This window comes from Poecile atricapillus, chromosome 3 (genome assembly GCF_030490865.1).
Source record: "Poecile atricapillus isolate bPoeAtr1 chromosome 3, bPoeAtr1.hap1, whole genome shotgun sequence".
NCBI classification, from domain to species: domain Eukaryota; kingdom Metazoa; phylum Chordata; class Aves; order Passeriformes; family Paridae; genus Poecile; species Poecile atricapillus.
In genome coordinates this window covers 54856707-54874231 of record NC_081251.1, presented here as the reverse complement: position 1 = coordinate 54874231, position 17525 = coordinate 54856707, and the positions used below count along the sequence as shown (strand labels likewise).

The following is a 17525-nucleotide window of genomic DNA, read 5'->3' as shown; positions in this document are numbered from 1 at the left end:
TGACTTGCATTCTGTTCTGGGCCATGAATCATGGTTACAAGAGTTAATTAAAGTTCTAATGGCAGGGTCAGCAAGGTCAAGTGAATGAGTTTGTCTATATGTAATTAGGGCTGAACAGAAGATAATGAAATGCAACAGGTGTAACCGAGGGCAGAAGCTGCCTGATGTATTAAAGTGATTGACCTGAAGATTCAAAATTGCTTTTGGAGTAAAAGGTTGGGAAAAGTATCTTTTTACTTGTAAATGGAAAAAATTTCTCTCTAGAACGAGACAATGCCTCAGCACCATCTTTGCTCTCATTTTCAAACCTGCTGAAGTGAAGCGTGTGAGTAATGCAACTGTTTCACCAGCACACGTTTTTATTTTCTAGGCAAATGCAGTGTAAATATGACTGCAGAAAAATCAAGATAAATGAGAAAATTTTGCAGATGGAAATTCACCCTCGATGTGGTTTATTCCACATCAGATCAGCTTTAGAATTCCTCTGTTTTCTCATATTAGAAGGATGAGTTCAAACGAAAGATGGCAAATAACAAAAATCATGGATTTGTGGCACTTTTCAATCTAATAAGAAAACACACCATTTATCCTGACTCCTCTATACAGATATCTCTTTCTCACAAGCTTGCTCCTTCTAAAACTACCACTTTCCCCAGATACTAATAAACAGAAAAAGCATACGCCATGAACAGGACAAAATGCATGCAGAATAATTTACTTCATAATCCTAAGAACCCAGTGCAAAAACATTGAGGCAGGTGTATTTAAACTCCATCTTCCGAGAGCAAAGGGGAAACGTGTGGAACATGTAAGTGTGACAATAGTCTTTCCCCAGCAATCCCCCAGCGGTATATTAACAGGTTTATGATAGCTATTGGCAGTGCAAATTTCTTTCTGCTACCTTGCCCATGCTGGAATCAGCTGTTCAATCAGAAGGTACACTTGTGCAAATGAAAAAGGAGTTCAGTTTCTGTGCCAAATCAATCCCAGTATATCTCCAATCAGTACCAAAAAGAAATTATTAATTAGTGCCACATATTGCTATGCTGGGGATACCTTACTATAAAGAACAAAAATGAGACAGGTCATGTTGTAGAGGCTCTACAGTTAACCAGAAAATTAAAACAGTGACATCTATGACAGTTATATCCACTCCAGTAAATTGAAACAGCGACTGGGAACATTCCTGGGTGTAGAAATGGGATGACACATTGAATTAAATAGTTCTTGTCCATGCTGGCTAGCACAGCTGGGGAGGATGGCACAGGCCCTGGTCATGCTTGCCATGTGGTTTGTGGGGAGTCATTCTGTCTGATGGAGTGAGGGCACACCACTCATGCCATGCCTCATGGCCCAGGAGCATCCATGGCACTGGTGTACCAGTGTACACAGAGTGGGCGGCCACTTGCTAACATTTCACATAAAGTATACAATTCATAGTTGAATCAGCCATACAACAGATAATCCCATTAACTGCTCAACCACTCCAAGGTCACTTGTAATATCCTATCAGCTAGATTTCAGTTTCTTTTAATGGTGGAAAACCAGGCTTGGCAGCTGTTAGATGATATAACAGCCTGTTGGTGTACCCGTGAGAGAGAGCAGTGAGAGACAATGTCAGAGAGGAAGCTCGGTACCATGCTGGGCTAATCCCAGGCCCATCAAGTGGAAACACTGATCCATCTCTGCAAGCCCAGGGAAGCTCTGACATTCAATGGCAGGCGAAAACAGAAATTACAGCCTGTGAGAGGCGCAAACACCTTCCAGGCTTTTGTCAGGAGAACTTCATCCCCTTTGCCCAGGTATGGAAACCCATCAAGATGAGTCACTTGGAGTTTCTCTCTGAATCGATTTTCAGACTAAAGTTCCCCTGCAGTATGACATGTAGGGGGAAGAGTGTTTTTTGGGGTTGCCCAGTATTTATAATGAGATGTTTAAGGGTGGAACCAAAGGCTGGAAAAGGTGACTGGTGAAGGAACAAGTGTGGCAAAGTGTGTCTGAGTGTGAGTCTGGACCAGAAACTGGAGTGGGGCTGCAGTCAGAGGGGTGAGTATGTCCTGGTCTCAGCAACTGGACAAACTGGGATCAGGATGCCAGCTACTGGGGAGACACTCTGCTGATCTAGCCTCTGGAGCTGGGTGACAGCTACCTTTCCATGTGTGTAAATGTCTTCTCACTGATGGGCTTCCTACCTACTCAGGCAACGATGGGAGCAGAATGAGACCACTGGTGGTGTCTGTGTGTGCAAGTGGCCTCTGAGCTGTGTGGCATCCACATACACTTGTTCATACATGCATATATGTGATGTGTTTGCACGTATATATGCTGTGTGGGGTGGGAGTGTGTGTGCTTGCACACAGCCTAGATACTCTCTGGTCTTGGGAGCATGGAGGTGCAGCAGTCTTTCCCATCTCCAAGTGTTTGATCCCACATGATGTATTTTCCTCTAACCGTAGCAGCAATTTCACAGCTCCTCAGTTTTTGTGGGCTTAGTCCTAAAGGGATTTTTCAGTGCTTCTCTGTACTTACCAAAAATTCCCACTAACACTAGTGGAAATGCCAGAATATCTTCAAAATGTAGGCTTGTCAGCACATTTAGCTTCTCAGCAGAAAGGCCAAATATTGATTTGTTTTTTTTTCTTTTAAATAAAGACAATTAAACTTTCTTCTTAGACATACAGTGGGGCCAGAGTGGAAAGTTTACATTGCTGCAATTGTGTTATAGCTTCTCTCTGGATAAACAGAAGACTTCATTTTCAGTTCTATCAATCCCACACCATTCACAAACAATAAAATTAATTTCTAGTTTGAATAAATAAAGCCTACTAAATTGGTTTCTTTGCCAATGCTTTCAAGCTTTATATTGAACTTGTTCACAAAGCCAACAGTGTCAGTTAACAAAACAAAAGATGTTGTTTACTATTTTTGCTATTAATTAAATCAACTCCTTAGATACAAGTAGCTCATTGGGGTTAATTATTTCTAAAAAGAATCCAATTCATTTTCTGTTTTCTAGTCAGAAAGAATTATATACCAGTTTTTGAGTTTAATTCTTTTGGTTCTAGGAACATTTTAGAATTTGTAACCTTTAATACAGAAATTCAAGGAGACAACTTTTCAGAAGCTGAGAGTTCCTAAAATTCACTTCTTATTTAATCAGTTACATTGTAAATTCTTTTAGATTATATTACCAGGAATAGGGTCATTGTTAAAAGCAAATCAACAAAATTTGAAAGTAATAATAAACTGATACATTTGAAGAAGATTCCTGCTTTCACCTAATTCTCAGATTTCTCATCCCTTAAAATGCATCTGCAACAGAGGTTGAAGAAGGAAAGAATCTAATTGCTTTAAGGGTCATGGTGGTAGAGTCTGCAGCTCACACGATTCTGTCTCCTCCCATATGGGAGTCCAGCTGTCATTTTGAGGCTGTACAATGCATATGTGACCAATGCCAAACTGTAGGGGCTGTCTTTCACAGGACACAGCTAAGCTCTATTCAGCCACAACATGTTCCAAGTGAAGAAATGTTCGTTCCCTTCACTGCATTGACAGATTCTGCCAATCACTTCCAGCCACAAAAATAGTGTCCACCATTTCTTTTTCCAAGCACTTCTATCCTCACATGCAATGTTAGTGTAGTTCTTCCCTATCAGCAGATGGAGACAGAGTACATATGTTTTAATGTAATCCTCCAGTAAACGAAAAATTTCTCACCACACAATCCAGTCTTCATCCATTTGGTTGAGCTCTCCAAATTCTTGAAAAGATTTTGGGATAATAAATCTAAACCAAACTAATCTAAAACTTGGCATTTAGTAATTTCTCTGATTTTAAAACATTTTTTTTGGTTTTGGGATTTCATAAAAAATGTGATTCCTGGTCTAGCATTACTTTTTAAGGCACAGAGCTGTAGTACAATCAATAATCTTAACAGTAACACAAATTAGCTGTTCTTTTCCATGAGATATTCCAGTAATATTTCTGTATGATACAGTTCTTCAAATTGTCATTAATTATTTTTGCAATACTATTTGACAGCATCACAAATTGTGGGTGTAAATGGTAACATTATAAAAAAAGCCAAAACCCAGAAAAACAAACCCTAAATAACAAGCTTAGGCAGCAAACGTAGCTGTAAGCTTTATAAAATTTTCCTCATGGTTCATTATTAAGTTTGACTTTTTGTTTTGGCACAGGTAGCAGATAGGAACTAGGTATTGCCTTGGTACTATTAGATGCCATTGTCATATTCTTAAGAAGAATTACTGCCCTATTGAAGTATTCTTCATTTCACTTTTAAAAGGTGTTCCCCATTCCGTGATTTTCTGCTATTATGTTTTTTTGGATGTATCTTGGATATTGTCCATTACATGTCACTACAAAGAGAGTATATGTGTACAGCCAATGTCAAATAATAAATAGTTTTTACTAACTGTCGTCACACATGTGAGGGTCAGGTATTGTTATCCTATCTAAGTAACTCTTTCCTGTGTGTTTCCACAAAGCAAACTAGCACAAACTCCAGGGGTTCAAAAGTAATGCAGGTTTTTTTTTATTTTCCCTCACAGTCCTAATAAAATTTTGTAGTGTAATGACCAAAAAAAAAAAAAAAAGTATTTATTTAAAAGTAGGGCTTGTTGAAACCAGATTAGATAATTTATTCTAACTTCCATTAAAACTCTCTTTTGTCTCTCTCTGCTGAATAGTTGTCATTTTTCTTGCAGCTGATCCAGTAAATTTTAGGAAAATAAAAAATAAAAACGTCATTATTCCATTATCTCAACATGTAGCTAACAGCATCATTTTTATAGTTGACATCCACTACTGAGTGACTTAGTCAGTATTTGATTTGCTCCTGTTCACTGGGTTACCACAATTCAAGTGTTTACAGACTTGAAGCAAGGGTGTGATAGAAATATTATCGGTTCTCTCAGAGTACTTGAAGTTTTAAACTGTGCAATAGGAATGGGAAGAACCTCTTAGTCTGCCCAGCAAATCCATGCCTACAGCTTCAATTACATTTCAGTCAAACTTGTTGACTTTGTTTCTATCATCAGTCTTTGGTTAAATCGATTCTTTGCGAAGAAGTCAGTGAATGTAAACTCTTGTTATGTTAAATAGTTATCTGAGATTAATGCAACCCACTACTTTTTCAATTACCTTGCTAGTTATAGCTACTGAAAAAGTTTCTGCAGACTGATTTGAGGTCATGGCTGTTTTCAGCTGATTCTTTGGGGTAGATAGAGTGCTCTTTGAATGAATCCTTTTTCTCCTTTTAAAATATTTTTAAATTATTAAAGCAAATATTTCTTCATTTATTTATTACATTTGACTATTGCAACTGTTTAAGCAATTCAGTTTAGGTATTTTTTATTTTGTTTCAGTATATTCCTTTGTCATCACTTCAGCCCTCAAAATAGGACTTTACTGATGTACAGATTTTTATGCTAGTATTTTTGCACAGGAAGGAATTTCACACAATACTAGCAGTAATTTCCCTGACAGTATTCACAATCTGGAGCTATCAAATCTATGAGTGAAAGCTCTTGTTTGCCGAGTGCAGACTGCATTTTAGAGCAGATAACATTTATTTTGTATGACTAAAAAGGCATAAAAAACCCTAATGAAATTTGCACATATTATGTTAGTGTCAGCAGGAAAAAAAAAGTTCATTCTTGGTTCAGTTTCAGAAGCATCTTCTTTTTCCAAATAACACAGCATACTGAATCATAATGTGCCTGTAAAAAGTCAAATTTGAATCTATTAAGGAATTGCTCACTCAAAGTTGGATGTGCTTTAAAGCACACTCAATTTCATTCTACTGAAGGAACAAAATACGGTTCAGGAAAAAAAAGAGTCATAACATAAGTCTGGAATTTCTTAACTTAATTATACCTAATTTAATGTGAATTATACTTGATGTAATAAAGTGATAGTCAGAAGAAAAATGTTAGCAAAGAACATTGTGAAGAATGTACCACTTCACATCTATAGTCAATAGAATTAATGTTAGAAAAGGTAAAAGATAATTAAAAGTAGAAAGTTACAATAAAGCCAAGGAACTGTGATCACATGAATGCTGAAAAAAAGGCAATTAAAAGGTAGAAAAGAATAATAATGTTGTGTCTAAATAGCCAAATTTTATTTTAGATATGCTTTGGCTGACTGTAGCTACAAAAATACGAACACTGAATGAGCAAGCAGGATTTTCTCTCTGCTCTTCAGCGGCTTACATTTAGCTCACAGATGTCTTCTGTCTCAAATCAGTTTAATCCAATCAACTCACCTCACCCTACCCTGTCCTATACTTACCCATTAGAATGTTTTTTGGGGTGAAAACCAGCTGCTTCTTCCTGCTAAAGCTGGCATACGGAATATAGCAACAGCACTTCCTTTCACTCATCATGTGTCCATGGCTCTCAAGATCAAAACTGCTGAAACCAAGGTAAAGGGAATTGAGATTATTTAGTGTTGTATATGTCACCAGATAGTATTGGAGAATTAGACAACTGCTGTGGGACTAGAATGAGCTGTTGCTTTCATTCTTACAGACTGTTCTTCAATGTTCTTTTCTTATAAAAAACCAAAAATTAAGGGGATACTCTATCCTATAGTGCTGGCAGCAAGTACTGCAGAGTACATCTTATAAAAAGGATTTAAAATATGTGATGTTGATCCACTTAGGAGATAAAATTATTGGAAGTGTCATGAAATTTTACATTTGATGTCACCAGTGATTTCCTAAGATTCTTCCTTTAAGTTGTTTTGACAGATAATGAATAATCCTGTAGATTTTAACTTGTGAGTTTTTTGATTTGAAATACCAGAAGATCTAGAAAAGGGAAAATAGATTGAAAATAAAAGTATTCTCAGATTAAAAAACAAAAAAAGTATGTTTAACTTTCTGTGGCCAGGTCAAATAAAAAAAAATAGGTAGAATGTGATAAAACTGGAAAGGTTTCAGTGTTTTCATTTTTGTGTTGTGTGCATTTCCTTGGCTTACTCAAGTGAGCAAAGCATACTATACCTCATTACATCCCTAAAAGAGGGATTAAGAATATTCCAGGTACAAAGAGAAAAATACTGTGCCTTTGATGCCAATGAAAGTTTGTTGCTGACTTCCAGGCTAGGAATTTGCCTACTGTAATTACAGGTCAATAGGTCATTGTCTCCCAGCCATCCTGCAGCTGTGTGATTTTCCCTTCAGCCCTCTCTCGCCACTTTTATTACTGTACCAATCCCCATCTAGGGCAGATAAGGCTTCACAGAGGCAGTTGCACAAAGGAGGGGGAAGGGATAAAGGAGAATCCCAGGAAAAGTGCGGCTGCCCAGAGCAATGAAATAAAAAAGATTCCCACCAAAAATGTGCCAAACATTAAACTTCCAATGCTTGAAGTTGTGTTCAGGGGAGTAGGAGGCAGCATGCCAAACTTACACATGACATTGTAGTTAATTACCATTACCACAGTGATGGTGTGCACTGTCAAAAAGAAGGGATAAAATGAGTTATTTGGCCAATTTTCATTTAGAATAAGAATACAGGCAGTACAAAGGAGCTGTATTTAGCCCACAAATGTGGCTGAAGAGATTAATAGTTCTCAGTTTTTGCTTGGCTTTGTTTTGACATAGGGAAAAAAAAAAAAAAGAGTAAGACTGTCCTGGACTTTTTTTATTGACAAATATCAGTTTCTACAGGCATGATGGGTTTATCTCCTGTTGCATTAGAAACTAAAGGTCCTTAGTCTCTCCTTTTGTGGGAGATAGATACAGTATTCAATATTTATCACTTTACAACATTTATCAATATAAAAATAGGTGGTTTGATATATTCACAGTGTTCCCACTTCTGTCAACGTTGTATGCTTCTGTAAATACATTACCTACCACACAACCACTCAAAGAACTAAGGCCAGAAATTAATGTTGGAGTTGAAGTTTCACACTCAGAAGCATCTACTACTGCTTAGTAGGATATCTTATTTCCAAAGGGAGTTTGTTCCATGGGGTAATTACCTTTACAAGCCAAGATGTCCTTCCTGCATCTTTCCAATTTGTCTAGCTAGAACTTGTAACTGTTTACTTCTTGTGTCTTTGCTGATAGATTAAAGACCCCTTAAGTACCTGGTATTTTCTGTGAAGGTACTTATCCATCATAATCAAATCATCCCTTGCAGCTAAACAGATTGACCTCTTTAGGATTGTAGCCCTAATGAAGAAAACCCCCAAACATTTCTAGCTACAGCTCCCTTTTGAGCCTCCTCTCTGTACCTTCTTAATTTCTTAATAACTGTCAAGAAATATCCTTCTCCTTTTAGCAACACTTTTAAATTTTATATGTAGCAGGTATATAACAACACATGATAGAAACAAAGCCACACATTATAGCCACACATTCAGAGCCGAAACGTACCAGTGAGCTTTTAGCACATTTATGTAAGCAGCAACAGCAAAAATCCTCCCTAAATGTTTTATTTTATAAACTTTTTTTCACATTATTTTTTGATAGAAACCTAGAACTATTTTCTGAGAATGCCTTATGTTAACATGGCTTTAGGTTTTACTGTTTTATGCCCTTTTGCAGGTTGTTCTGATGAACCTGTTGATATGCATAATAGTTTTCTACACTGTGTATTATGTGGTCCTCTCTGTGTGCTTTGCAGTATTCAGGTATGATCTTCTCCCTGTCTTTAGTCTGATATGCTGGCATACTGAACCTCATGGGTCCATATTCCTTTAAATATGCCTATTTAAAGGAAGCATCCAGACTGGAGGCATCCTGGCCTGGTTATTCTGTGAACATAATTTTTCAAATTCAGTTGAATTGTTGTACCTGAACTTTCTTCCAAGTGCACAAATTGGCAAGTGGAGACTCAAAACTAATATAAAATGTTGATTCTAATACTCTTCCTTGCAGTTATACCATGTAAATTAATGAATGTAAGAGAAAAGATGACATAAAAAAAAGGAAAATAAAGATTTTATAGTCAATGAAAAAGACAAATTATATCCCCCTAGGAAGTTACTGATTAGCATGCATAGCACCAAACATCTTAAAAAAAAGTGAGCAAGGGCAAAACCACAACTCAGAATGAGACTTAGAGAGCTTGCAAAAACCCAGAGTATGCCATTTGAAATCCTATTTAAAAACACTCATAATATGTCGTGTAATCACTAAGAAATTACTAAAACTCCCTGTTTAAATTTATTAATTTTGTTTCCACAGGATTAAAATGTTGGATGGTTTGGCACCTTTTGATTTTAAAACAAATCCCTCATGGATTAACCCATATTATTTAGGTAACTGAAGTTCATTTCTCTTTTTATTTTTTTTCCCCTCACTCAAGAAAATATATTGCATATAGATGTAAACTTGTCTTCCAATGGACAGTATTTTAAAGCTGTTTTAGTAATACCAATGATTTCTGTATTTTAACTACACTGCAATTAAATGTTTATGCATCTTGCCAGAGCTTCTAATTTCTGTACTGCTACTTAACATTCAAGCGAATTTTAGGCTTTTTGTTGAGTTCTTCTTCTCATCTTGCATGATCAGAAGAAAATGTCCTGCTTTGCCACAATGATTCATTTTCATTGCAGAACAATTACCTATATCAAGTTCCTCCACAAAGTTGTTTAATTTAATTTTCATACTGCAGCAAATTTCTTATGAATCACTGGATTCAGATCAGAGAAAAGGGTCACATTTAAGTAATGGCAATTTTGCTTTGGTAATGCTTGAATACAGTGGGCATTAAAATATCAGAATTTGATTGTAGCTCAATCCCTAAAAGTACCTTTATAAATCCTAATACAAATTTCTGCAATGATTCTGAAGCTCTCAAAATATATTCTTTTTGCTAAACTGTCATTCCTAAAAAATTGCATGCATACACAAAATTTTACCAGATTTGTAATCTATTTTACAAAGGCAAACTTCATAATCTGTCAGTAAAATACATAAAGCTCAAAAGTAAATTGGTTAGTTTGTAGGTTAAAAGAGTAATAAAAATGCATGGACGTTTGTATGGTGTTAATACCAATTTCAGATGAAGAAAGAACATTTATGTTATGCCAGTGGAAAAAAAAAATAAAGCATATTCCATTAGAATTACTTTTCAGGACAAAATGCAATTACTGTATCATGTAACATGATTTTTTTCCCTACAAATTTTATCAGTCAGTTTGGTGCAACATGTTTATATGCCAAAGACAACAGCTATTTCATACCATCAATTAGCATCCCATCCTCCTTTCTGTCCATCCATGAAAATGACATGGAAACACAGAACATAAGAGCATCTGTTTAAAACCCAAGGGCATAGCGTCAAAAGATGTCTAAATGATGTTGCAAATGAAAATTTGTTTACTCAGGAGTTTCACTCATTCCTGTTAAAAACAGAATTCTGTCTTAAGATAATCTCAAAATAAAGATGGAAATAAGCTCAGAATATCGTGTCTGGATATACTTCTGGATATAATCAGCTCAGTATATCCTTTCTGGATTCCCAGTTTTGTAAAAAAGTTTCCAGAGCATTTGCCTACATTAAAACCCCTTTCTAAATTACTAAATTATTGGCATAATTTAAAGGGATTCATGAAATACGATAAACAAAAGATATTATAACGCATTGTGAAACATTAATTTTTAAGTCTTATTTCCCGCTTTCCTAACCACATGAGGTTTTTCCAGTTACATTTTTATTATTTTTTTTAGAATTTTTTTTAAACTGCTCATTGGAAGATCCATCCATCAGTAAGGAGTAATAGACCCTCTAAATAAAACAATAAAATTGAAGGGCACAAAATGCTGCCAAAGTAAATTTCACTGTATAAATTGAGTGAAAAAAAGAAAAGAAATATGGTCTCTCTACTGTCAGCTATGGCAATCATAGAGATTAGGTTATTGCAACAGTAAGAAAAATAAAAAATTCCAATAAAAGCGTTACTTTTATATGCCCATGTACTTAAAAAGAAGAACAGATTGCATTTAGATGGACAATTATCTGAATTACAAACTCATGTTTATGGCCTGTTGTATGTGAACTCAGGACTGAAGCAGAAGGGACATGAAGCATTTTCCATGCAAGCCCCTGCTAGCCCACATAGCCACACAGCACCACGAAAAGCCAGGCTCCTGCTTGTAGGGATGCTAGGCTCTCTGCCCTATCTCCCTTTCTATGTCTTTAAATTGTTCTGAGGTAGAAATATATGCATAGAGAGATGTAGATGTAGATATTTTGGTACATATACCATAGAAATATATGACACAATGAAGGGAGGAAGTGATGAAGTTTCTCACCAAGCATAACCCCTTAACTACACAATTTTGTTTTGTTTGAGAAAAAAATTACCTATGTCAGTACCAAACAAATCTACTTGGCACCATATGCAAAGAATGTGTATGGTCTCTAAGGAAAATTCACTTTAAATTTCTCATCTAGGCTATGTAAATCAGTCATAGTGCTATCACTAGTCATAATCCTGTTATTACATATTTTTATATAAAATATATAATATTTTAAAGTCTATAGGCAAATTAGGTTAAACCCATGCAGATGTCTGTCACAAAAAAAATCTTTGTATGGAAAACATAAGCATATTATTTAATAGAATCATAGAATGACAGAACCATCTAGGTTGAAAAACATTTTTAAGATCACCAAGTCCAATCATCAGTGTGGCACCACTGCCATGCTCACATTCACCATTACCAAGTATCATATCCACACTCTTTTTCAAGTGCTTCCAGAGATGGAGACTCCACCACTTCCACGGGCAGTTCCAAAGATTCACAGCCTTTTCTGTGAAAAAAGGTTTCCTAATACCCAATCTATACCTCCCCTGGTACAACTTATGGCCATTTCTACTCCTCCTGTTGCTGGCTGCCTGGGAGAAGCAGCTCATCCCCACCTGGCTACAGCCTCCTCTCAGGCAGTTGTAGAGAGGGGTAAGATCCCCTTGAGACTCCTTTTCTCCAGGCTCAACACCCCCAGCTCCCTCAGCTGCTCTTCAAAGAACTTGTGTTCCAGACCCTTCCCTCTGCTGCTCCTCTCTGGGCACACTCCAGCACCTCAGTATCTGTCTTGTATTGAGGGGCCCAAAACTGAACTCAGTGACCTGTAGGAAAATCTGCATAGCTATCTCAGGTGTTTTATCTTCTTATTGCTATCATTTGGAATATGAAAGGAAGCCTTTCAAAACTGTGTTTGGTGAAAATATCCTATTTTCATTTACAGTTCTTGTGATATCCTTGGAAATAACTTTCTTCATTTGTGGTCTGCTGTTTGCTCTGGTTGTGGAAGAATGGGTTTGGGACTATGCTGTAACAGTTACTATTATTCATATCATCATAACTTCAGTTGGTAAGTAGGTTTACTGCTAAATATTTGCACAGTATCACAACTTGAAGAAAAAATTCACTATGATTCATCTAATGTATTATTGGACTAATTTAATTTTGCCTAAAACCTAAATACATATGTATCTCTATTTTCCATCCATTTGACTCATGCCTCTATTTAAATCTTCCCATTTAAACTTAATTCTGGATTTTTTGCAGAACATTAAACCACAATATTCTTATTTAAAAATTAGAGATTTAGTTCATATTCTAACAATTTGTATCAAACAGATCCAGGCTAGATACAATTTCTGCATCTGGGAGGTGTATTTTTTCAAAACAAAACATTAATAATTGTTCATGTCTGGATATTTTAAGAACTACTCATTAACACTTTAGCTCAAGTTCCAAGTAAAAATGGGGTATTGCTTCAGCAAAGTCAGTGCAAATGTTTTAAGTTAGATCATTTGAACTAAATTTCCATGAGGAAAATGAAGCATTTTACCACTGAAACTCCTTTTTCCCCATGAAACTCTTCCTCTTAAAGAAAATGAAAAGAATTAGCTGCTGTAAATGAGACTCATCATCTCTTTTTGCCAGCACCTAGCAATCTCATCTTCTCATGCTGTTTAGCAGAATGCTTCCATGGCTAATTAGGAAATATATTTTAACTCCATCCTTGCCAGACCCTATCTCATATCTATAAAAGAAACTCCTATCGGGAGAGTCTTTTTTTTTTTTTTTAAACAATGAGGTTAAAATGTTTATTCTAGAATGCAGAAAAAAGAAAATATTTTTGAAAAATTAGGATGCCCTCTCTACTGTAAAGAGATTCATCTACCATTGTCCATTGATCTGTCCATTTGTCTATTAGCACTTTATAGAGATGGGAGATTTCCCAGTTCCCTGAAAAATTAAGCCAGAGATCAACAGAGACTTTATCTTAAAAAATTAAGCATAATTTATCATCTACTAAATTTAGTTTTCTGGAATTTAAACTTCTGTTATTCCTCATTGATAATTTTTGTATTTAAATCATGGAATTTACAAAAACTACCAAAACCCCCCCATTTGTACATAATTTATACAGGGAGTTAGTTTCTGTCATTATATTGGATGATGCGTCTTGATGTCCCAACAGCCCCAGATTTACCAATGCTTCCTTCAGATGGCAAACCGAACCTCTGCTGGCTGACTCTGAGCTGTCAGCATATGCAGTGTGTGTCCCAGCCCCCTTTATCGCCTCTGTCAGCGTTCTTTGAGGGAGGCACTATGGGGTAGGAGAATGGCCTTGCAGTTATCCCACAGTGGGGATGTGGGTCAGCTTGGGTGTGGCCAGGCAGGCACTGGTCAGGACCTAAAGCATTTGTCATTTCACTGTATGTAAAACATATAATCTATGAAACATAACCAAGCAGACATTTGATAGCACAGTGCTCTGCTTACTTGTCCCCATTCTGGCTGTTTTAAAATTTACGTTTCTACTTTTCTTCTTCCTGCAGTTATGTCTGAATTCCCTCTGATGCTACATTGGTGGCTGGCATTAGGTATAATTTCATTCTTTACACTTTAAGTTGCTAAAATCTGTGTAGTAAATTAGTGTTTATAATATGAATAGTTTCAATTAAATATCTCTTGCCTCGCTCTGAGAATCATCAACATTTAAAGAAGCACAGGCTTTTCATTCACATATCTTTTAATGACACAGGTAAATAATGCTGGACTAGAATTTGCCTCACTTTAGAAAAATCCTCTCTTTTAAGGCCAAAATATGCTCATCTTACACTAGTCTTGCAAACAGCAGACACGTGACCTGAAATAAATAATGATTAAGTCCTGACTAATCTCAATTAGTCAGGACTTAATCATGACTTATTTCATCTATAATAAGAAGAAATCTCTCTCAATTCAGGTGTCAAAAAGACAGTTGTCCAGCATTGTATCCTTTCTTTATACCCCTTAAAATCAATGGAAAAAAACAGGTACCTTCAGAGGCAAGTTTTATAAACTTATATACAAGTACTTATGATGAGATGAATTTCAGTCATCACATTTCCTCAAAGTGAATGGCAAAATTACATTTCTGAATGTTTAATTTTCTGTTAAATTGGAAGCACAGATTTTTACATGAGAAGTAGATTATCTTGAAAAGGAGTAGTTAAGGGAAAAGGACTGGCTTCTCTTCTTCTTTCTTATATTATGGATAACAAGGATCAACAGCTGCAATAAATTCCTAAATGATGGGGAGAGATAGATAAATTCCCTGTCCTACAACTGTTTTTGCACTAGCAGTTGTGGAGGCTGATATCTTTGTAAGTAGTTAAAGCCTTGGGTAAAATGTTTAAGCAGGAAAGCTGGTTTGTTGTTTTTTTTTTTTTAATTGAAGATAAAAAGAATTTCAGTTTAAATTTTATCATAAAGTCTGTATTCCACTATAAAAATTAATACAAAACAACCATATCTTTTCTTTCAGGATCTGGAGTAATTTCAATGATCTCTGGAGGACAGATTTTGGCATATTTCTTGTTTAAAGACAACTTCATTTATCCAATTCTAGATGACTTTTGAAAAGGAGTATTAGAACTTGTCTTTAAATCTATGTGAATTCTATTGTTTCACTGTAATTAAAATGAACTGAAGTTAGCAACTGTTTAACTGTAAGGTTAGCATTTAGCTTGCCTGACCTCTTGTATCTTATTTTTTTTTCGGCAATTTCATCACTTTCATCTTTTGTATGTACATTTTTTATTAATCAACTAATTAGACACACTGTTTCTTTTTTAAAAACCAAGAAGCCATAAGGAGGATTAGAGCAATGGTGCAACATTCCTGCAAAATCCTACAAGCAGAAGGGAAACATTTATTTGAATGTAATGCTTTCAGGGTGCCTGTTATCTGTTGTATTTTATGAAACGCTGACTCTAATTTAGGCTGCTGTCAGACCTCTCACAAGCACTGAAAAACTTTTAAGTCTCCCTATCTGGCATAAATCAGTGTAGGTTTAAAGCAGTCTTTACTGATAAACTCCTGGTAAAGAAAAATCGTTGGACAGCACATATCTCTGCACCTCATTCCATCTTAAAGCTCTCACTTAGAGGCTGCCCAAGTCAACAGGAGACAGAGGTGTAACCCCTAATGTTGGGTTGACCCTTTTTCTTCCAGGGGTGCTACAAGCAAATGTTTTCTACAAAAGCTTCAGGTTATTTTTGCCTCCACTAATGACTCCTTTATGGTCTGCCTGTGCTGAAAGGAGGAAAGGCAAATGTTACTGACAGACACTTTTCTACATATCCCTCTTTCTTCCCCAGCTACAAGTGGGGGTTTATGGGTAGTGATAATTAAAAACAACAAACAAACCATAGTAGTGGCATCAATTTACTCCTTAAGTCTTTAATAATAATAAAGCTGTAACAGAAAAATTGTGAGAAGGCAACTTAAATATGAAATCCAGTGATTGGATTTCAACTGCGTTTGCTCAGAAGAGGAAGACTAAATTGCTGTTTGCACAGGAGTGCTGAATGTTGCATTTGCCTTAATCTCACTCAACAGATAATGCCTCTGAAGAATCAGTCCCCTGTTGATCTAATCAAACATCTTAAAATTTACTGCAAGTTTGGAAATTTTCAATTAAGTTCCAGTACTGAAAGTACACGTACAGTGAGAAGCACCATTCAGAAGACTCCCAAAAGAAGGAGTTTCTCATGAATGATGGATATGTAAGTCATTTTAGAGACAAACCAAATATGTAAATCCATAGCACTGAACAGATGTAGACTTTAGAAGTATTTCAGCATAGTATGCTGCATACTGAAGTCAGAAGGGATAATTCTGGAGAGTCAATAAACTGACCCACAAATCTTCAGAAATATGACTGTGCAGATAACAGATACTATAGTTTGGAAAATATTTGGGCACTTCTTCCAGGTTAGTTTCACTTCAGAACTATAGAAATGGATGGGAAGGATATAAGGTCTACCATAAATTTGTGCTCATGTTCTCTTCACATAGTTTGTGTGTGTAGGTAGTGTGCCATGTGGCAGAACATGAGTGGATTAGATATAAAGTTAATCCAGGGGTGGAACATGTTTCTGTTTTTAACCCGACAGGATTTTCCTCTACGTGTCAGCCCAGCTTTTAGTAGCTCTGCTGCCCAGTTTTAACATTTTTAACTTCTATTTTCTATTTAAAATTTTAAATCACCAGCAAGAAATACTTTCAGACTAATATGAAGAGTGCTATAGTCACAGTATTTCCTCAAAGTACATACAATTAGGCCAGTGATAGAAAATCAATCACAGCAAGACCTCTGTCAAGGATTAAAAGCATTAGTCCAGCTACTAAAGGCTGATTAGGATTTTGCATTACTTTCAGATATGGAATTGTGAGGCAATTGCAACATTATTTATTTCATCTTTTCTGTCACTTCTATGTTGTGTCCAATGATAAATATTACACCTAATGTTAAAGTGTTGGCAAATTTCATATTATGCAAATAAATATTAACATATGAGCTACACAAGATGTATCTGTGTGCCCATTACCTGGTTAGAAGCCTTCAGGTATAGTATCTAATAATACTGTGTGAATCCTAACTGAGGTACCAAAATAGTACTTTTGAATATGACAAACCTGTCTGTTTCAGGAACAAAAATAAAGTCCCACTTGATCAATTTGCATGTGACTTATTGATAATGGTCAAGACAGTCAAGGTGGCAAAGAAGAGCTGCTGGAAGAGACAAAGGGCACTGTCTGTGCTTCCCAGCAGACCTGCTGAGGACAGCAAGAAAAGAGAACTGCAGAATAAAACCAGAGAAAACAACAGGGACATGTGTTTGGAAAAAAGGCACATGAAAACAAGAAATGAGAAGACAGAAACAGACAAGATCAGTGAAACAAGAAAAAAAAAAATCTGCAGACTGAGCTTTTAGCACTGGAGTCTCATGACATGAAACTCGTATGCCACTTACAAGCAGCAATCTGTTTCTCTGTGATGTACACATGATTCTAGAGCAGGTGGTCTCCACATCCATAGTTACAAGCATAATCTGTGATGTTATGCTTGTGGCTTCTGCCCCAGGATTTTTAGAATTCTTTGCTCCCTGACTCATCCAGTCACGGGAATATTGTCTAATGTAGTTGTTGTGGGTTTAGTGTGATTTACCCCCTTGTGACGTAGTCTAGCT

At 36.1% G+C, this 17525-nt stretch overlaps 1 protein-coding gene across 1 annotated transcript; it reads left to right on the top strand.

Annotated features, from left to right (window-relative positions):
- The first annotated feature begins 6415 nt into the window (after window positions 1-6415).
- TMEM244 (transmembrane protein 244) lies at window positions 6416-14910 on the top strand. Its single transcript, XM_058836971.1, has 6 exons — window positions 6416-6448; window positions 8584-8669; window positions 9226-9299; window positions 12239-12364; window positions 13845-13889; window positions 14816-14910. The coding sequence occupies exons 1-6, from the start codon at window positions 6416-6418 to the stop codon at window positions 14908-14910; spliced, it is 459 nt and encodes a 152-aa protein (XP_058692954.1).
- The last annotated feature ends 2615 nt before the right edge of the window (window positions 14911-17525 follow it).

Coding starts and splice junctions, on each gene's coding strand:
- TMEM244 (XM_058836971.1), top strand. CDS start 6,416: ATGGCTCTCAAGATCAAAACTGCTGAAACCAAG. Junction 9,300..12,238: donor GATTAACCCATATTATTTAG/GTAACTGAAGTT, acceptor TTTCATTTACAG/TTCTTGTGATATCCTTGGAA. Junction 12,365..13,844: donor TATCATCATAACTTCAGTTG/GTAAGTAGGTTT, acceptor TTCTTCCTGCAG/TTATGTCTGAATTCCCTCTG.